This window comes from Herpailurus yagouaroundi, unplaced genomic scaffold, assembly GCF_014898765.1.
Source record: "Herpailurus yagouaroundi ecotype Mexico unplaced genomic scaffold, PumYag 100, whole genome shotgun sequence".
Taxonomy (NCBI): domain Eukaryota; kingdom Metazoa; phylum Chordata; class Mammalia; order Carnivora; family Felidae; genus Herpailurus; species Herpailurus yagouaroundi.
In genome coordinates, this window is record NW_024412391.1 from 85,450,521 (window position 1) to 85,473,294 (window position 22,774).

Genomic DNA, 22,774 nt, shown 5'->3' on the forward strand with positions numbered 1-22,774 from the left:
ATACAATCACTCATTTTTCCCCGCCTACCACACCCTGAACGTTTTGTTTTGCATCCATGTTTGTAGCAATACACACACACATAGAAATGAGTGTCATACTTGTTAGCATGTGTGCGTGTGCATGTCCGTTCTCGATTTTTTCTAAACTAGAGCTGCCAACAGTGGATGCTGATGCTGTTGGGGACTTGCATGTGCCCAGCATAATTATGTCGTCCACACAACCTAGGAGACAGGTCACTGTAACTCCATTTTAGAATGAGAAAATTATGGCTCAGAGAGTTCAAATAGCTATAGACCCAAGATTTAAGCCCAAGCACTTGGAGTTCAGAGTCCACGCACTTAACCTCTCCACCACCCTCCCTTTCCAGAGTTGGTACAGCTCTCAGGAAACATGGTGCCCATGAAATACGGGTGGAGTTCAGAGTCCACGCACTTAACCTCTCCACCACCCTCCCTTTCCAGAGTTGGTACAGCTCTCAGGAAACATGGTGCCCATGAAATACGGGTACAAGTTTGAACACATCTGCCAGTCACGAGATTTGTGATCCTGTCATCAGCAGAGCATCTTAAAACAAATGAGTCTGAATCTGCTGACTTGGAAGGACAAATAACTTGGGCACCTTCACTGGCTGGGGCTCCCCAGGGGCCAGTGCCCCCAAGAACCCTAACCGGAACAAGGACTCTCTCAGTGAAAGAGTTAGAAATGTGGAATTGACCATTATTACATCAACGCTGAATGTGAAGGCTCAGTTGTGATGCTCTCCCTTACCTTGTACTCAGATCTCAACAAATGAATGTCCACAGAGGCAAAAGGAGACTTGTGATTGTTTTTATTGTGCCTATTATGAAAAACATAACAAAACTCAGGTAGCAAAGATGGCAGCTTCCAGAAATGTAAAATAAAAGGCCTCCAGGAAGTTATCTGGATACAGAGCCCCAGGAGCTCTATGGAAGCTGCACACCAAGTGTACTCAGAGGTGAGGGTGCTGTGCTGCTGACGAGCTGGCGGACGTGAAGGATAGAGAGGTACTGAAGCCCCCGTGGATGCCCCCCGGCCCCATCCCTGAGTCATGGCAGAAATTGTTCTCCATGCAGAGTGACATTTCCTGTCTGCCTAGCGGTTTGTAAACCTGTTCTGCAATGATGACACATAGAAAAAGAAACATGCGAACTGAAATAACCCAAACGCAGAAAGAAAGCCCCGCTATATCTCCAGCAGACTCTTCTAGTGACAATAGCCAATGGAGAAAAGTGGACCCTTGGTGCCACCATGGGTTAGGAACTCTTCCCATTGTCACAGAGTGCTTGTCTCCCAAGCAGACAGATGGCGATGATGACGGTGTAGACCATGCTCTTGATGACAAGGAGGAGGTAGGTGTAGTAGGCAGAGGTGTTCACGAGCTGCACCTGTCGGGGGTCTAAAAGAAGCCATCGGTTAGTTTCACACATTTCTGATGTCCTGGGTTGAAGTGACTCTCACCAGTACAACTGGAGAGTAAACATCTACACCACCATCACCACTAACACCACCTCCAAGACTACTCAGAATCCAGTTTGCCGACCAAGTCTGTAAAAAACCTGTGAAATTCACTTAGAATATTCCAAAGTATTCTAAACGATGGTTGTGCTTGTAATTCATGAACCCAGGGGGGAAGAACCATTGGTGATAGATAGCTTTTAGCATTTCTTCATCCCCAGCATGTCCCTATGTAAGAATACTAGGCAATATCCATTAACCACAAACTAAATGTCAGTTGAGAACTTTGCCTAGAAAGCCTTAATCCTCTTTAATTTTGCAATAACATATGAGATTATTACTTTCATTCCCATTTTCTTATACTGAGGACAGGGAGAGGAGCAATTTGCCTGATTTCATGCAACTAGTAAGTACGAGAGGCCAGATTTCAATCCCAGCAACCTGGTGTTTCAGGACGCATTCTCAGCTACTCTGTCATCCTGGATCTCCACATGCAATGAATACCCAAGACACCCAATGACTATGGCTAAATGTAAAGTTGGATGATGATAAGGAGGATGATGACGAGTAGCCAGAGTCCAGGAGCCCCTTGATATTGGACAGGAGGACAAATCAGCAGGACTAGAGCCAATGGTCCTCATCATTTTCTTTGTGCATACACGGGCAGAAAGGGCCAGGAACTACTACTTATACTTAGAATGTACTCACAGGTACTTATTATGCGGCTGCTAAATGAGATACCTGAAGCAAGACACTCCACATAGGGGGCCTTGTGTTTTCAATAACTGAGCTGGGTGTTATTTGTGTCATTTGTGGTTGGCTCAGAAAATGTAAATAAGCTAACCCTATTCCTGCAAATAAATAATTAAGACTGGGGTGTAAGTCTGGATTCTGACACGCGAAGTCCTGCCATCCCACCCACCCCAGGTGTGCAGCCTGTCTCAGAGCCTTGGGTTTGGGATGTAGAGGAAGAATGAAACCTGAGTAAGTGCATGAAGTCTTGATTCATCTAGCCTGGGGCGAAGCCCGGATCTCGCTGTGTGGCATGATACAAGGGACGTAGTTAATCTCAGCTCCTTGTCCTCAGGGGCAAAATGGGAATGAAATACTGACAGTGAGTGTTAAGAGAATTCAACAAAATGCACTGACAGTAACACGATGCCTTTTGTCCAAAAACCTCTCAGCATCATTTACTAAGTACCAGCAAGAATAGAGACTTAAAAAAAAAATCTAAAGCAACAGCATATTTTCCTCAGTTAGTAGAAACAAAGTCCACAGAAATGCATGAAGTGCGTTGTTAACAGACGTCAGAGCCCCTCACTGCACCCCTACTTTACAGGCCTCTCCTTCCCAAGCCAGCAGTTACTGTGTAAAGATGACTCCTGAGAAATGATGGACTGACTTAAATTACCACTCAGTCTATTTTGCAAGATCCTGCCATTGTGAGGCTTCTACCCGAAGCCAGAGAAGTTCAAAAGTTAAGTTGATCGGAAGGAAACAATGCTATAGCCTAACATACAGGAAACAAGTACAAAACTTACCATTTTCATCTTTCAGAGAAGCTTTTGTGTAGTTAACAGCAGCGAGCTCTAAAAGAAATGAAAGCAAGTATTATTCTGTTGTTCATATCCATTATTTGACTCGTGTCTGTACTGTGGATGGTTTGATGGATGGATAGATAGATAGATAGATAGATGATAGAGAGATAGATAGATAATAGAGAGACAGATACACAGATAGGTAGATACACAGATAGATAGAATCTGTTAACAGATAAGAAAGAACCATTACAAATAGGAGCTCTGGTTCCTTGTAATTCTTTGTAGATCAATTCATATACTGTATTTCTGTGCAGGAAGATGTTGAAGTTCATGAATTTTTTTTCTTTCTTCCTCACAACTGGGGAGTAATATCTAAGACTATATCTTGTTTTCCCTCTGTCCTCACAGCTTCCAGCACAGTGCCTGTGGCAAAGTAGGTGTTCTGTAAATACTTGTTGAATGGAAAAACATCCAGAAACAGTGGCTGCTGTAAAGTCCTGAGCACACACCACTCACATGAAGCGTGGCCACCAAAACGATATCGTCCAACCCGAGAATCCACAGCAGAATCTTACACGTTGGAAGGAGGCTGGTGTAGGTCAATTTCCCATGTAAAAACGGAAGCAGCCTTACTTTTCCAAATCACGCACACCCCAATAACCTCAAGTCCCGCACATGATTTTCTAGAGTGGAGGTGTTTGTGGACATGACAACAAGGCTAATGAAAGCTAGTACCCTTAGATGGTTATTCCTGTGCCAGGCACTCTGTGAAAGTTCACGGTTATCTCATCTGATCCTGGTGACACTGACATGGATTTGGAGGACTCCATGTTACGCGTAAGGAAATAGGATTTAGAGTCAATAAGTACCTTGCTGAGAATCATACCAGTGACGGGCAGAGCCGGCACTCAGGGTCGGAGGTGGGGGGTTAGATGAGCTACAGCATGTGGAACGTCCCTTGTACAACAATCCATACAAATCAAACCTAAGTCCACCATCGTGGACTCTCATATATCATCTCTTCCGGATACCCTCGTTACTTTTACCAACTGACCATTTATTACAGAAGCTCAGGATCTGGGTGTACTTTCTGCAGAGATAGGATGATAGGCAAGTCACATCGATAGCTGCCTGAATACATAAAACATGAGATGAGGGTTGTATTTATCTAGAGTGTAAAAACAAAACAATACAAAAACAAACAACCAAAATAAAAAACATTCAACGTACATACAAAGACAAAATTCCTTAAAAAGTATATTGACCGTGGGGCACCCCGGGTGGCTCCGTCAGTTAAGCATTCGACTTTGAATCAGGTCATGGTCTCACATCTGTGAGTTCAAGCCCCACGTCAGGCGCTGTGCTGACAGCTCAGAACCTGGAACCTGCTTCGGATTCTGTGTCTCCCTCTGTCTCTGCCCCTCCCCCACTCACGCTCTGGGTCTCTCTGTCTCTCAAAAAATGAATAAAAGTTAAAAATTTTTTTACAAAGATCATTGACCAGTGGATGCAGAGAGTCATGAGGTTGTTTTGATTTATCCTTTTTCTGTTCAAATGTGTCCTTGTCCCTACACACGTGGTTCAGGTGTGCAATTGTATGCCTTCCACACAATCTAATTTTGTCACTCTTAAAAAGATGGGTTTGAGGTATAAACTGTCAGGTAAATCCCAAGAAGGAAACTGTTAGTATAATTACGTTAAATGTTAAAATATTCTCAAAAGCTGACTTTAAAATGCCTTAAATGCTTTCTTTTCCATACAGTGGCTTTGGTCACCATACTGCGCATCTAGAACTAATATAGCACTACAAGAGAACTAACTGGAATTCCAACAAAAACTTTAAAAACGATAAATAAAAATCTCTTATCATCGTGCATTGGTGAGCTACCTCACTTTGTCTCCATCTGATTCAGAAACGTCCAGCGTCTGGGCAGGACCTGGCGTCAGGTGGAAAGGGTACTGGTGTGATGTGTGCCTGAGGCTCCATACCTTTAGTGTTACAGCAGGAGCACTCGGTAAGGTCCCTCTTCTACTGGGGGTTCGAGGGCTGTCTTCCTCTGATGACGTGTCTAAAATACCTAGTCCCCAGGCTTTAAACTGTGACCAACAGGATCCTTTGCACTGTGATCTAAGAAGGCTTCCGTAACCTGGTGGTGACAAGCTTGAGCAGAAGACAGGGTAGACATACACCCTCTGGACAGGCTAGCATAGGACAGAAAGGATTAGCAGAAGGTTGTGCACTGAGAGAATCCCAAAAAGTTTGCAAGGTTTTCCTTCAGGCGCCTATTACTTGCCCACTAAAATAGGAGACTTGGTCCCTGGAGATCACAGAAGATGTGCCCCAAGGGGGAAACCCACTTTTTAAAAGTGTCTTCGCCACAGGGAGGGCATCAGCCTCTAGGCAGGGAAAGGCTTCAACCCTCCCAGAAATGTACAAACAATAACTGGGGCGTGTTGACAGCCCGCACTAAGTGGCAGTGGCATGAAGTCTGGCTGCAGGTGTTCAAGGGGTCCCCAGGGAGGAGGTCTGAAGCTTCTGTAACAAAAAACAATTTTTCCAAGATTATGCACCTAGCAGGTTAGACACTCAGGGTAAGTCATTTTGTACTATTATTTAATCCTTACCACTGATGCCTGTTTATAATTCGAGTCATCTTAAATGCCTCATGGTGGGTGAAAGAGTGAAAAAACAAAACTAAAAAAAAAAAAAAGAAAGAGATGAGAAAAAAAAAAGGGGTTTGTCAGGGAGTCAGAAAGAACCAAGTGACCGTCTTGGTTTTCCCTCAACTCCAACTCTTTCTTGAATACACTGCCAGTTTTTTCACCTTGATTTCTCGGATTCAGAAGCACCCCGGTGCCATGGTACAAGGTCATTAGGACAGCAAGTCTGGCATGAGAGGCCATCTTTTTCTTTTTTTGGAGAACCAGAATGGACTTTATCTACAAGTGCCACAATCTTATAAATACACTGTAAAGAAAACTTAGTATGAATATTTATTTGACAATGCTCTCCGTTAACATATCAAGTAAGCCAAATTAGTTTAACAAATCCTTTGGAATGTTCCAGGTTAAAGAGACCTAAGCAGACCAAACTCCAAAGAAAACAAGCAAAAAACCACAAAACCCTTAGCCCTTTGGACAGAGAGAAAACCAAATTCTAATGCTGTATCAGCTTACTTTTGTTTTGGTTTGGTTTTTTTGTTTTGTTTTGTTTTTGTTTTGTATTGTTTTGTTGTTTATTTGTTTGAGAGAGAGAGAGAGAGAGAGAGAGAGAGCAGGAGCAGGGGAGGGGCAGAGAGAAGGAGAGAGAGAGAGAATCCGAAGCAGGCTCCACCCTGCCAGCCTGGAGCCCAATTTGAGGCTAGAACCCAGAACCCTAAGACCATGACCTGAGCCAAAACCAAGAGTAGTCTTTTAATTGACTGAGCCACCCAGGTGCCCCGGGATCAGCTTACTTTTGCTTTGAAAATTCTTCATGCCAATATTAGTCAGTCCTGACCACACATAACATTCCTTTCCAAATATCCCATGTTTGCAAATCTTTACTAATTTCTTTTTTACATTCAGAACTTGTCTTGATTTACCTTATTTATTTATTTATCCATCTATCTATTTATTTATTTGTGTTTATTTATTTTTGAGAGAGAGAATGAGCACAGCCCAGGAGGGGCAGAGAGGTGTGGGGACAGAGGATCCCAAGCAGGCTCCGTGCTGACAGCAGAAAGCCCAATGTAGGGCTTGAACTCACCGACCCTGAGATCATGACCTGAGCCAAAGTCTGATGCTGACCCAGCTGACCCACCCAGGCGCCCTCTGAATTTACCCTCTTTAAATGAGCCTCCCTTTGGAGAAAATTTCCTTCTTTCTTTCTTTCTTTCTTTCTTTCTTTCTTTCTTTCTTTTCTCAAAAAGTACAACTCCATGCATCAGACTTTTCCTTACTAAAAATACACCTTATGTTCTTTGCATTCTGGGTTGTTTCCCTTATTATTTCCAGCAGTCTTCATTAAATTTATCAGAATTCTTAACTCTTAGAAACCTTCATTTTTAACAAAAGTTAATAAGGAAGCAGTTGTGAACTGTCAAACAGTATCCTTTGGATTGGTGAACTTGTGAATACATTCCATAATTCCTAGAAACATCTGCTTCCTTATAAAACAATCTTTCAGTAAAGCACAAAGTACATTTACAAGCAGGCCCAAAAGTATCTTCAGTTTCTCTGCATTAAGAAAACCAAAAAGAGATAAACCTATGTTCCTTAATTAATAATTTCCTATTTATGGGGCATCTGGGTGACTCAGTCAGTTGAGCGTCCAGCTCTTGACTTTGGCTTGGGTCATGATAGTGCCTGGGTTTGAGCTCTGTGCTGGCAGTGCAGAGCCTGCTTGGGATTCTCTCTCTCTCTCTCTCTCTCTCTCTCTCTCTCTCTCTCTCTGTCTCCCTGCCCCTCCCCCGCTCACGTGCTCTGTCTCTCTCTCCAAATAAATGAATAAACTTCAAACAAAAGAAATAAAAAATAATTTCTTATTTCTTTTAAGTTTTTATTTATTTTTAAGAGAGAGACACAGAGACACAGTATGAGCAGGGGAGACAGAGGCAGAGAGAGAGAGAGACACAGAATCCGAAGCAGGCTTCAGGCTGTGTGCCACCAGCACAGAACCTGATTCAGGCTCGAACTAATGAGGCATGAGATCATGACCTGAGCCAAAGTCAGACGCTAAACCCACTGAGCCACCCAGATGCCCTAATAATTGACTATTTTATCACACTTGGAAATGATCTAGATATTTAATGAATTTAACGTAATTTAACAGGTGACCTCACTCAGCAACACTTTAAGGTTTTAGTTCCCCCAAAGCTTTGGGAAACTATTTACAACTTTATCTAAAAATTTTTATTTTATTTACATCTATTCAAGTTACTTGTTCCTAAAAGTTGAGCTGAAATTACCCATAAAAACTTTATGAGGCGTGGGAAGGGATGGGTTAAATAGGCGATGGGAATAAGGAGTGCCCTCGTCCTAATGAGCACAGGGTGACCTGTGAAGTGCTGAATCACTGGATTGTACTCCTGAAACTAGAGCCACACTGCGTGCCAACTAACTGAAATGAAAATAAAAATACTAAAAAACAAACAAACAAAAACTTATGAAACATCAAAGTCTGTCATTCTCCCAAGCTGTTTTTTTTAAACGTTTTGTAACTGAGATCCCATGTACTTATTTGAATTTCAGTAAACCCAGGCACATGAAAGTTCTAATTAATTTTAGTGCTGACAATTCTAAAAAGATGTCTGCTTTGCTTAAACAACAACCAGACACAGACCCGACATGTGAAGTTGAAACGCGCATGGGATAGTTTCTCCCTTTCTGAGAGGTCTAGAATGCCCAGTCCTCACAAGTGTTTGTCTAAAAACCAAAGAAATGTAGAGCTCTTTGTAAACGAATTTTGACAATGTCTCCAGAGAGAAAAATATCTCACATTGACGACGTGTATTTGTGGACACACAGATCGCTGCAAAGACCCTGGGGTCACTGACATTCATGGAGACATTTATGGAGAAAGTGTTAAGGTTTGTATGTGTCCCTGGAATTACGAAGAACACTGAGCCAGGGTTTAGGCACAGGAGCCCTTTAGCAGATTGTATTTTAAAAAGACCTCTTTCCCTTAGTTTCCCTCAGTCCCGGGCACTTGTGGGCTGTGTTTACATTTCAAGGACCTGATCAGATGGATCACTTTGAGGACAGAGAAAGAATGCAGGTTCCTGCAAGAAGGACTTTGCTTTCCTAAAGCCAACCATCTATAAGCCCTTTCCTAGGACTAGGAAAAGTGTGGGGTTGGGTGAAGGGACAGGGGAACTCTGGATTGACCCAAGAGCTGCATTTCTAGTTCTGTTCGTGTTTGTCAGGACAGCTGCTCTCAGTGTCTCAGACTTGGATGTTACTGCGTTCAGGACACAAGACTCCGTGCGCACCATCAACAATTCTCTTGGAACCTTGCTGACTTTTCTAGCAGGGGAAGAAGTGTGGTCTGAAAGGTTGGGGGCTTGGCTCCAGGCACACCTTTCTGCCAGCCCAGCTGGGCTCTGGCCAAATAGGCCAGTTCCACAGGGTTCCAGATAAACATGCCGGCTCAGCCGGGCTCTGGGCATAACCCTTGCAGCCCAAGCTGACCTGTCCTGGAAAGAAAGGCCCATTAGATCAGCAGCCCGAAGGCAAGGAGAGGGGAGCTTCGAACCAAGAGGAACTCACCTGCAGCCCTTGAAACTGGTGAGGAAGACAGTGAACTCAAAGGGCTCACAGTGACCACCCCTGTGTTTCGCCTTGTCTCCGAATGCCCCTGTGGGTCTACTTGGGATCCTCTTGCCTCCACCACACCTGTTAAAGAACAAAAAGTCAACCAAGTAAATGTTAAAGATCCAGTAGCTGTATTCGTCAATCAATGTGTGAATCAGCATCTCATCTAGCACTTAGACGGGAGCTCCAAAGGAGGACAGGGAAGGAATATTTTAACAATAGACAGGGGGCGGAAAAAAGAAGATTATTAGCAAGGAGTCCACTGATTTAGGCAAGGTCACCTTCATGGGGAAGGAAGGGGTCAATTAGGAAAGTACCTGGTGCTGGCTAGGAAACTCCCTAGGTGACAGGTTAAAGGTTACTTTTCTGGGGGTTGCAATTGCACTGGGATTAGGTATTAAGTCTTGGTGGAGTGACTCAAGCTTTTAAGTTAAGTGTTGCCATTTTGGGACTACGGGTTTTGTTGTTTGTTTATTTGTTTAACATTCCCAGAGGACAAAGGACAAAGTCTTACCTCAGAAATATAGCAAAGCTCTTCACATGTCTTGCTATGTGTTTGCTCCCTGCTGCTTAAAAAGTGCTTGTTAACCACAGAGCAAGTACAAACTGGTTCCTTCTTATGGGCCCTCTGGGGCCCTGGTCTTTTATGTTCATGTTCAGGACTTGACTTCTGAGTCTAGAGAGTTCCTGGCCCACAGCCAGGCCAGGGCAGCCCCCTGCCCCCATTGTCACATATGACCAGCCTCGGCACCAGTGGGGCTCCTTCAGGACACCATGTCTGAATCACCAGGGACCCTGGGTGATTAGGCAAAGTGTATTCGCCCTACTGTAGTGATCCTCCTGGGGACAGTGGTCTGGCCCGCCTCCCTCCCAGGCGTGGCGCACACTCGGACGGCAGGAAGTGTTTGCTGGGCAGCATTTCCCAGGGGTAGAAATACATCCATTGTGGAGAATGGGAGAATGTTTGTACATGTAACCTCACCCCTCTCCAGTTACCAAATTTCACCTTACAGTCTTACATAAAATTCAAATCTGGAACACCCAAGACCATACTAAAAACTCGGCAGCCAAATCACCATTTTTACTTGAGCTGCAATCCAGCACCATCAAAGGAGCAGCATTTTGTCACCTGTAACTGTTTAAAGGTGATACTTTGAGTAGACCAGATTGAGGTGAGAGGGAGTTTGACTGTTGAGTAGACCATTCCCTAAAGATGTGAAATTTTTCTTATTTCCATATCAATGAGATCATCAAAAACGCACTCTCTTTTTGAGCACTTATTGTATGCAAGGTTGCTAGGTGTTTTCATATGTATTCTCTCATTTAATCCATACAGTGGTGCTAAAAAACGTCACTGTGACCTTCATATTTTGGATGATGAAATTGAAGCAGCAAAGGCTAAGTGAGTTTTTCTTTTTCTTTTTCTTTATATCTTCCAAAGCCCATCATATTTAATTCTGTGGGGAAATATTTGGACTTTAATGTACCATTAAAAGTAAAACATTTAGGGGCACCAGGGTGGCTCCATCGGTTGAATGTCCGACTTCGGCTCAGGTCATGATCTCACGGTTCATGAGTTCAAGCGTTGGGCTCTGTGCTGACAGCTCAGAGCCTGGAGCCTCTTCAGATTTCTGTGTCTCCCTCGCTCTCTGCCCCTCCCCGCCCCTCAGGCTCGGGCTCTCTCTCTCTCTCTCAAAAATAAATAAACATTAAGTTTGGTTTTCTTAAAAAAAAGAAAAAAAGTAAAACTTTTAGAAAAGAATTCTCTTTCCCTGTTTTCCATTAATTCTTGACAGATAAAGTGTGGTATTCCCTTTGAAACAAAGAATTCAGGAAGGTTATATTCATGTGCACATGCCCATACCTTTGTTTATTGAAGGAAACAGAATCTCTTGTTCAAACCTTCTTTTATTCTTCTCGTGTTTAACGATACATTTGTGTTCTTTGCCCATTGACTCTTCACCCACGGTCAGCCAGGTGTATTTCATGTATGTGTCCTTAGTCTTCATGGTGTTTCCCTGTTGGGACGTCAGAATTGTTTTGCCATCCTGTTCTTTCCAATCTATCTCGATAACATCAGGGAAAAATTCCTCAAGAAGAGAAAGATATGTTCCAGCCTTATGGAGGTTTACTTCAGCAATTGAAGGAAGAAAAATTGTGGGCTTGGGGGAAGTGTCTTCATCAGGATTTTTATCTGTGGGAGAAAATAGAATAGCAATGAAAACGTCATTAGAGAAATGGAAACATTGTGTGGTTGGAACCACCTAGCACATAGTTAAAAGGAAGGAAAAGTTGCCATAGAGTTAGTGCTTACCATGACCTTTAAACCACAGTGGGTTCTGAGTTGCTTCTTTTGTTACTTTCCATGGGAAAAGGGGTTCAAGAGGTTATGTAAATTGCCTAAAGTCACAGCTATTAAGGTCACCACATGGGTTAAAATGTGGAATTTTTTGAGACAATACATGGTCACTTGTTGGAAAAGGAATCTATTTCCACCCATACTTGACAATGTATCAAGTTGACCATTTAGCTTCAAATAAGAATCCCATGCCCACTTCTGATGCTGGAGTTCTTTTGCTTGATTTCTGATTTTATAGAACATCTCACTTTCACGTCTAAACTATGCCAGGATTTTGAGTAGGACAACGTTTAAAGCGGCACCTCCAAAATATTTACAATGCCTTGAATTTAAATTTTTTTTAATGATTATTTTTGAGACAGAGAGAGACAGAGCATGAGCAGGGGAGGAGCAGAGAGAGAGGGAGACACAGAATCTGAAACAGGCTCCAAGCTGTGAGCTGTCAGCACAGACAAATCACAGGGCTCAAACCCACAAACTGTGAGATCATGACCTGAGCCAAAGTCAGGTGCTTAACCCACTGAGCCACCCAGGCACCCCTACAGTGCCTTGAATTTGGAAGCAATGTGGCAATATTTCCAAAACTGCTACTTAAAATTTATTGATTATTTTCAGAAATGCTCTTATATGAACCTTATAGTGCAAGTAATGCACTAGTCAGAATTTTGTTTTGCTTTAGAAAATGTTCACTCAAAGCACATTTTATATTGGAAATTCATTTGATGTTGACACGTGACTAAGAAGACACTGTACTTTGATGCTTAGCATCTCCCCCAAATTTGGATCTGCCCTACAAGCCTGCTGAACTTGTGGTTGTACCCATAATTTTCTTTGATTTTATCAGCTGAATAAAGTTGTATGTAACTGGCATAATGTTAACAGAGTATCTTGCACACATAATGTGAAAATATGTAATGAAACATCATAGTTGTCAAGGGCATGTCACTTGAGGACTGGAATGTTCCTTGCTTATACATTGATTGTTAACTAGTGATTGAAATTATAAAGACTAGAACCCTTCCAATTTGATTTCCAACTGAAACACAAACGTTAACACATTTTCTCTTTGGGCTAGTTTGGAGTTAGAATAATAATTTTGTGGACAATTTCCGAAGAAAAGAAAAATTTTATTTCTTCCTTGAGAAGAAAAGGAAAAATATTCTTGAAAATTTCTGCGAGTGCTACAAACCTCTTGATTTTTATACAAAATCAGTAAGCAAACAATGAGTTTTTTATTCATGCTATACATAGAATTAGATCATAATGTGGTTGTTTTAAACTTGTACAGCTTACTTGTGCTGCAAATATATATATTTTATTGATTATAATAGTAGGAAAGTCTACATTTCTCCAACCATATATGTTGTTTTTAATTTTAAAAGTTTGTTATATAAGAGAAGACTAATTTTTCAAAGTACATGATATTTACATCATTTTTGCCTCTAGTCAATACATTAAAGAATCTAGTTTTCATCTTAGGAACTTGGTTTTTTATAGGATTACTTCTGATTCATCATTGTAAAGAACTTGAAAATCAAAGATGAACATGGAAAATTTCTGGATGGAAAAATACGATGCTTATCTCCTGTCCCTTTTCCTCAGCTAGATCCTGAAGTTTCATTCTTTTCCGGATAGAGGGAATCTTGAACTTCTGTAATTGTCTCAACTGAGCATTAAATAGTATACTTGATTATATAAGACTAGTGCCTATATGTTGGGTAATTATATTACATGTTTTTTCTTTCAATATTCTTTTTAAGCATACTAACAGTGTTTTTTTTATGGCCACAATCATTTTATTGATGCATAAAATAGAAACCAGTTTACAAAATAAATAAGTTTGTCCAGTGCGTTTGTGCACAAAGTTAAAAAAAATTTTGGGTGTAAATTGCCTGAGTTGTATCTATTTTATTGATATGAAGCAGTATGAATTCTATATAAATTAACCAAATACAACCACATTTTCAATTAAGAGTGGTATTTCAAACCTGCATATTCATATTGACTCCAAATTTCTCATTTTATTCAACTATATTCTTTTATTAAATAATTATTTAAAGCTATTTCATATGTAAATATGAATTTCAAATTTATGACATTTCTAAATGTATTTAAAAGCCCTACGTCTATCTATAACTATGTTTCTAGGTACATTGTAACTATATTTTCAACCTTTGTTTTTCTACTATTATAAGCATGAAGCCCAAACCTGTTGAAGTTAGAGGTAATATAAATTAAGATAAATAAGTTTTTTTTTTTTATTTTTTTTTTCTCAACGTTTTTATTTATTTATGGGACAGACAGAGACAGAGCATGAACGGGGGAGGGGCAGAGAGAGAGGGAGACACAGAATCGGAAACAGGCTCCAGGCTCCGAGCCATCAGCCCAGAGCCTGACGCGGGGCTCGAACTCACGGACCGTGAGATCGTGACCTGGCTGAAGTCGGACGCTTAACCGACTGCGCCACCCAGGCGCCCCAAGATAAATAAGTTTTAAAGTACATAGAAGAACTACAAAAATACAATCTTAATTTCATTTTTGTGGCCCAGTGAGGGACAAGTCCAGTAAACGGGTACAAATACCTCTAAATTCAAGTTATTTGTCTATCCGTGGACAGCAAGGGAACTTCCCATTGGAGCAGTTACAAGTACAGCTGACTCCTCTGGAGAATTTCTGCTCTGTCAGTAGGATCGGCTACAGACCACCCTCCACAGAGGATACAATTCTCCCATTAGGTGTGAAACGGGGCAACTTCTACCAGCACCTATTATGTTTTGCATGATGTGCCATATAAATTATCCCCAGTCTCATTTAATTCTCATATGACTCCTGCTGAATGCGTCGTGTTATCCCACCTGATGGATGAGGAAACTGAGGGCAGAGAATAATCGCCAAATTCACATAAACAGTACGTGGTAGAGAAAGGGCTCCAGGTCAGCCTGGGGCAAATCCCGGGCTCTCTGACTACACCCTTTCACCGTCAGGAAAGGAAATGTGTCAACTCACAAAGCACATCTGTCGTGATCAACTTCATTCTTGGACCAAACCCTTTTGTGACAGTTACACACGATGTACGTGAACACTTTATATAAGTCCACATGGACACAAGGTCTGATCCTATTGCAATATTTGCACAATGTTGTCTATGCTGACCTTTGCTGTGAGGATTGATATTAAAATCTCTCCTAAGATTTCCACCACCAAACATGCTATGGAAATGAGAAAGTATATTATTATCATTATCATGATTATTAGCAATTTCTTTCGATGAATTGTGTGCTCCAACATGACATTTTAATCGTATGGGACCACATCTTTCTTACTAATGGGAATACAGTACTCGAGGTAATGATTGGATCTATGTACATCAAGCATGGAGACTCATTCCTTCGTTTGCACCCCACTTTGCTCTACTATGTCTCGATTCACTCAGCCATCATCACTGGAATGTGCCTTTGACACACCAGTTAATAGGCAATCACTTGTCTTATCCACTGCATTTCCAGTGTTAAGAAAGTCAAAGGGAACATTGGCTAAAGCCTAGTAACATGGGGTCAGTTCATGGAACTGCTTCACCTGTGTGGTCCAAAGCAAATTCCAAGCTTTCACCAGAAATTTCTACCTCAAACCGCCTTCCTTCTAATCATGCCCCAAATTTGGCTTGAATCTCCTACAGTGGGCCTTCCAGACAATGACTACATCAATGGTCGGTAACCCGCTCCTCCAAGCCTCCTATTGTCATGTTAGATCCCTAGACTATCACCTGCCTGACCTTGTCTGCTGAAGGTCACCATCTGTGAATGACATTAAATGTCACGGTGCCCATAGTAATGATGCCACGGTAGCATGAAAGGCTTTGTTGAAAAACCACTCCTTCCATCTTATAAAATGGATGTGGAAGGCAATGCCTGCTATTTCACTTCGTAGTCCCCCTAAAGAACGCATGCATCGAAAGTTTTTTCTAATTTTATGATTTCAATGGCATATGAAGCTTTGGTGTACTTCATTTTATCAGATAATACAAAGTGTGTGTCCACCACAATTTCTCCCACCTTTGAACATAAAGTTTTCCCATTTCTTGCTAGATCATCCCAGGCCTTTTTCTTCTGCTTTCCTTCATTTCTTGGTCTTCTATTTTTATTTCATGGCCTAACTGTACTTGTGTTTTTTATTTGAGGCCTTCTCAAATAGATGTTGGAAAGAGACAGTATAAATAAATGAGAAATCGTTTGTGCATTCAGCCTCAGGGCTTCAGAGCTTAGGAAGGTCTAACTCAGAGATCACATGAAAAATGAAAGAAGAAGTTTCCAAATCCCTGTCTGTGATACAAATGCAAAACGTGTGGAATTCAACCACCCTGAAACGCCAGAGAAAAAGGTGAAGCTTGCGTTCCCAACATCATCCCTCACGCAACAAGGGTTGTCTTATGTTTCAGTCCTGGGCCACTTATTAAAAGAGGCTCTTCTAATCCATTCAACTTTGATCCAACAATACTACTTGTACAAGATACAAACCTGAAATAAACTTGATGAGACTAGTTTTGGTAGTCGCACTGGTAAAAGACAATAAGCAGTTTAATGTGGATTTAGTAAATACTACTGGAGACTAAAGACTATACTTCATGCTTCTGTCTCACATACATAGAAAGACAGTATAAATGAAAAGAATGCTTTTATTTTGTAAGTGGGTAAATTGTCTCTTCCAATAAAATATCCAGGGACATCATTATTTGGGAATCCCAAAACAGACACTCAGACCTTGCAATGACTCAGAAATTTGCTCTAAAGTATACATTTTAGATGCGTGTGAATAGTTTGATTAAAATGTTCAAAAAAATGTGAGAGCAGAAATAAACAGTATTCTCAAGTGGTATTTATAATGATATCACTTTTAATCTGTAGTATAATCCAAATAAGACATTAAATATTATAAGTGAATATTTAACTCTATATGGATATTATTATAATTTTACATATTCAAGTTGTAAAACCTGTCCTTTTTATATCTCATTTTCCACTGAAAAGTGAGAGATTGCCTTATGTTGAGGCTAACAATATTTGAGATGATGCTTATTACATTCTAGTCATTTTTAGAATCATGCAACAATGAGTCTTAGAAATTAAAGGTATTCTGCCAATACTGACCAATTGTTCTAAAATGACCTGTAGACTAGATCATAACTGATACATTTCCTGTACTCCTGATTCACAAAGTCCTTCACTGGTGATTATTTGAATTCTATACAATTGACTTTTAAAAATTTTTTTTAAATTTATTTATTTTTGAGAGACAGAGTGCAAGCAGGAGAGGGGCAGAGAGGGGGAGACACAAAATCTAAAGCAGGCTCCGGGCTCTGAGCCGTCAGCACAGAGCCCGACGCGGGGCTTGAATTCACAAACCGTGAGCTCATGACCTGAACCAAAGTCTGCTGCTCAACTGACTGAGCCACACAGGCACACCAGTATTGACTTTTTTTTTTTAATCACTGACCCTGTCCCAACTGATGTGGTAGCTATAATTTCATTTAGTCTTCAAAACAAACCACTCGAGATGTTTTTTTTACATTGACAGAATGAATGGATGGAAATATAGCAAATGTTAACAGTAATAAATGTCACTATCCAATTTTTATTTCTTCTCTTTTCCATTTTTCTCCACAATGGCCATGTACTATTTTTTATCATTTTAAGAAAGCAACGGCCAGCTAATTAAAATTTATTTGCTAAAGGATGATTATTCAGAAACTAATAGATCCAGAATCAAAGTCCATATTTTCCTCTGGATCACACTCTCCCACAAAACTTTAAGGACCTCATGAATTATTATATCTCTGTCACCATTATTTAATCAGACCGTTAGAATTTATATTGCAGTCAGATGGACAAAAAAGAGGACAAGAAGGTTGCTTTTCAATTTATGAATTCATTTGTGTCTCTGATCACAACCACTAAGGAAACCAAAATATATCATTACTTTCATGATTTCATTGTTTTACCAGCATTGTGAAAATTTTTAAAAGCTTGTAGGCGACCACATCTAGCAGTATAGAAACATCCCTGGGAGGCGTTTTCCCTCATCCGGGCAAAATTTCATGTCTAAGACTAATGAAGAAAGAACACGTTTACTAGTGTGAATTTAGAAAAAAACAAACAGAGAAACCAGCTCATGACATTATGGATATGTGTGCACAGTTAAATGTGTCCAGACCTGATATGAATCACCTTCTGACAAAATGACAAGTTTAGCAATTTTTTGTTCATTCTTTTCCATTGGTTGCTTTTAGATCAAATGAATACGTCACACAAATTTCTTTACAAACCTTTCAACGCAGAAATTCCAGAGGGACCTAACTAACATCCCCACCCCTCAGGGACCCCCAGTTGCTCTAGCAAGTTAGCTCCTTGTCAATGTTGCCCACGCAAGCTCAGGCGGCAACTACCCCCAAGGACTGGGACACAGTCACTTACCTCTCCAAGGATCCCGCTGCCATTTGTGACCAAACTGGGACTGAATCCTAGAACTCTGAGCCGGCACCAGCACCTAGCCTGCCGCCCCTGCATCCCCTGCCTCCCCTCCCTACATTATACAGAAGAATGAAAGAATATTTACCTGTGACCCTGAGCAGTGTGCCAGGACCGAACACTTTGTGGGCCCAGCCATACCCAGCCCACTGTCTGAAAAGCTTTTACAGAAATCTCCCTTTGGGGGCACCTGGGTGGCTCAGTGGGTAAGTATCAGACTCTTGATACCAGTGAAGGTCATGATCTCAGAGTTCAGGAACGGAGCCCCACTTCAAGCTCTGTGCTGACAGCTCAGAACCTGCTTCTGAGATTCTCTCTCTCCCTCTCTCTCACTCTGCCCCACCCCCCATAAAGAAATTAACTTAAAAAGAAAAAGAAATCTCCCTTTGTACCTCTTTACAAATTGTGCCTGTATTTTTTCAATATTTATATAAGTATATAAAAATGGGCCCTGATAGCATTAAACAAGGATGATTCTCAAGCAAAATCACATTGTATATGAACTTAGTCAAGAATGGATGAACTGACCCCTCTCTGCCTGGACAGTTTGGTTCTGTCTTTCCCATCTTATGAGTAATAATACAAATTATGAGCTTATGAGTTAAGCATTCAACTGAAGAGTCGATTTGGAAGTTAGGCTATAGAAAATTAAATATTCAGATTTAAAATATAGCTTAATGCTCCTAATACCATAGAATGGCCTAGACCATGCTCTATGGAACAAACAAGTCTTTATTGGGTCCCAAATTTTGCCATAGTACCTAGCCATGTGAATTTAGGCAAATACCTGAACTTCTCTAAGCCTCAGTTTCCCCAACAGTGATATTAAAATAAGAGGGTCTCCTGGGCAGGGCTGTTGAGGACTGAGATAAGGCACTGAAACTAGTCAGCATGATAATGGCTCTCAGTAAATAGTAGCTAATATTATTATTCTCTTTACTCAGATGGTTTGGGGCCCCCTTATCAAATGTTCCACTAAATAAAATGTATGGATTTTATAAGCAATAAGTATTACAGAAAGTAAGAAAGCAAAAGGGCTCATGAACCTAAGACATTCTGTGTCTCTGGTGGCCACATGCTGAAAAACAGGGGCCCAAGAAGTCACAATCGAGAATATTTGTCCACTAGACTGCAAGCTTTTGGAGCGTTGGGACTGCGTCTTGTGCCCCTTTTATCTCTAGCGTCCAGCCTAGACACTGTCTTCAGTAAATGTTTGCTGAGACAATACATGAACAAACAAGAATATTGAACCATAAAGATAGATTCTTTTCTTGGACTGTAGAGCTGAAATAGTTTACCGAACTCACAAATTCCATTACACTGGGCCATCTTGGCACAGTATCACATGATTACAATTGCACAAATTTTGACTAATCTCAGCCTACCCTCTAAGAAGCTAAAGTAATAAGACTACGTTGATTTATTGAAGTTCTATAGTCATTTACTGCATTTACTGCAAGAGCTAAATTTTTGCACTGCTGTTGAAGAGGAGATCAAAAGCAATCATGTGGGTTTTGCAGGTTAATAGAGGAGCACTGTTAATACTAAAGGTACTTAATCAAAGTGTTTCTCACTTAAAGACCCACAAAAAAAAAACCTACCTTGAACCAATAATTTGCATAAATAGTTTACAGACACAGGCTTACAAATATTTTAATTTCAAGCCTGCATCTGTACTTTTATGTGTATATTTTGTAAAGGTAGAATTTCATTCTGCTTGCAAGCAGGGAAGGAAAGAAACCCATTCCTTTGGAAATAAAACAAAAGTAGTTTTGTTTCTATCTATAGTGACCCGTAGCTCCAAAACTGCTGTCCATGTGCTGAGGTGATCCTACATTGTCTTTCCTAAAAAACCTCTATCAGTTTTTCATTCACAGGATCAAAACAGGACAAAGTTACTTACCAGGAGGAGTTACTATGAGCCTAGTTCCTTCTGCAGATATCTTGATCCATCACACTGGTTAGAGGTTATCACACTAGTTAGAGTTTCCTCAAAAATGTCAGCCTTCTCCTGAGCCTCATGGCATGACCAGCAGGTAGGAACCTTGTCCTGGCAATTGATCTTCTAGATTCCCCTGGAAGTCCTTGAATATAGGCTTCATGGCATTTCGTATTTTCTACATTCTCCTCAGGTTAATTGATACAAATGTCTGCTTTCCATGGAGGCAATAATCACAGAAAAGTGCTCATAGAAAAAGGAAACCAGAAAAGCAAATGAAAAAAAGAAAGAGAGAAAGAAAGAAAGAAAGAAAGAAAGAAAGAAAGAAAGAAAGAAAGAAAGAAAAGGAAGAGATCAGGGCTAAGTGGTCAACCAACGACTTTTCTAAATTACTAGGAAAAGTGTTCAGGGAATTAAGAGGTTTTGATTTCCAGGTGTTCAAGTGTGTGAAACCGCTCAGAGAACGCATCAAACGAAATCCCTTCTGTTCTCACAAACACCAGGCCTGCTCCGTTAGCAACTGGGGACTGTATTTCTGAAAGAGGATACGTTTTATTAACTGAAAATGCAAACGTGCCAACAGAAAGATCTTCCTTGAAGAAACTTGGAGAAAAGGGGTTAAAGATGAGATAAAAATGCCCACGAACGTTTTACCAAGACCAGTCACTCTTTCCATTGTTGTGTGTGAAGTTCTGATGTCTTCTTTCCTGAAAAAGGGACATAAATATTTTAGTGGAGTGGAAATGAATCTAGCAGCTAAAGGTGCAATATGAATATCATTTTCTCTTCAGCTGGTTTCAGTTCACTTTATATTCTGAGCAACTCCACGTGTCATTGAAGCACCTTTTCGTGTCTGAACCTATGAACCGTTTATCTCTGTCACTTCAGAGGTTCCTGAACCGGTGCAAATTTCTGAATCTCTTTCTGTCTCAAAATCCTCATCTGAAAATAGATGTGATAACAATTCCTACCTCCAAAGTCAATGCATATTAAATAGGTGAAAGTATTTCAGTTTTCTATTAACTGCTAACACAGGTTCTAGAATCTAGTAAAGTTTGGTAATGATTAGCTCTTATTAGTACTGCTATTGTTTCTCAAATTTAACATTCCATACGGCCAACCATGAGTATTTGCCCCAAACTTCCATGGTGAAAATGCTTTCGTGACCATTCTTACGTAGGAACCTGGAAAATTAGTCAAACATTATTAGCACTTCAGTTTTCTGCATTTCTTCTCCACATTCTTCGTTTCCTCCAACCTTTCTTCACCTAAGTGTTTGCTTGCTTTTATGATTTTCATACGGTTTTCTCTAAATGTTTGTGTGCATTAAAACTTGAAGCATTTCCGCCTAAAACTTAGGTGTCGCCCTGTCACATACCATGTGGAGGCGATGCGAACTCCAGCTTGCATCCTCCTGAGAAAAATAGAAAGGAAGAAGCCAAGATGGCTGGGTTTTCCTCCTGAGGCAACTGGCCCATCTTCCCTGCTTTCCAATAACTGCCATTTCTGAAGTGATCAACACCAGGCAGTTTCATGTTGAGGAGGTAGAGAGGGGTAGACCAGAAGGCAATGGCCTACAACTAAGAGGACTGATTCTTCCTCAGCAAGACAGTGTGTCCTGGGAAGGAGAAGGAGAAGAGAAGGCAGCCATGGTCATTCTGGAGCGAGGTTCCCTGCACCGTCATCACTGCTGGGCGTTTCCTTATGGACCCTGTGTGTGTGCATGGGCATGTGTGTGCATGCGTGTGCCTGTGTGTGCTCATGTGTGCATGTGTCCCTATGTGAGTGTGTGTGTGTGTGTGTGTGTGTGTGTGTGAAAGGGTGGCAGTTGTGAGGAGTGTGTCTAATTGGGGGAGCCCACACTTTCACCTGAATTTACCTAAGGAATACTGAGAAACCGTAGTTGGAAGGTTTCCTTCCGATGGTGAGAATGAATTCACTGTTTCACCAAGGCACATAAGGTGGGGATTCCTTGGACACAGCAGAAGGATTCAGATGTCAGGAACCAAGAAGGGGGATGAATCACCACTTCAGACACATTCCTGGAAAATGTGTCTTGTCTTCATTAGTTATTTCAAACAGGGAAGAAAACAAAGGCAACATTTATCTTTCAATTCATTATTTTAAAACTTTTGGGAAAAAATAGGTATTTCATTTTCTTATTTCTCATAAAACTGCTCACAATACTGAATTATTCTTATGTGAGGGGCACTTTGCTACAAATATGCTCGTTTAATCCTCTCATTTCATCCTCATAAAGCCTACTAAGGGGGTGCTTTTATTATTTATTTATTTATTATTTATTTATTATTATTTCCGATCTTTCAGATGGGAAAAAGGAGGCTTTTGGGAAAAGTTTTCAATTAGCAATAATCGCGCCTCAGATAAACCTCATTGGCTACGATACTGCCACTGCGCAAAGCTAAGGAGGCTTTTGACATACAAGGCATTTGACCAAAGGTCTGATATGAGTAAGTGGCAGAACAGTAATTTACAGCAGAGGATCTGTATCTGGAACCCATGTTCTTAAACAGCAGACTTTATTTCTTCCACATACACTTATGAAAACATAATAGATTACATTACACTCTGTAATAATAGATTACACTCTGTAATAATAATGTGCCTACATGTATGTGCACA

The 22,774-nt window shown here is 40.8% G+C and overlaps 1 non-coding gene and 1 gene segment (V, D, J or C); both read right to left on the minus strand.

Moving 5' to 3' along the window:
* Positions 1 to 814: 814 nt before the first annotated feature.
* On the minus strand, positions 815 to 20,431 carry LOC121028917 (T cell receptor gamma constant 2-like). The segment is given in 5 exon segments: positions 815 to 1,418; positions 3,019 to 3,066; positions 9,268 to 9,393; positions 11,177 to 11,506; positions 20,096 to 20,431. Coding segments are annotated over 4 exon segments (462 nt in total).
* A 1,985-nt stretch (positions 20,432 to 22,416) lies between these two features.
* On the minus strand, positions 22,417 to 22,555 carry LOC121029035 (U4 spliceosomal RNA). The gene has a single exon (XR_005789547.1). It is a non-coding gene; the product is annotated as a U4 spliceosomal RNA (small nuclear RNA).
* Positions 22,556 to 22,774: the final 219 nt, after the last annotated feature.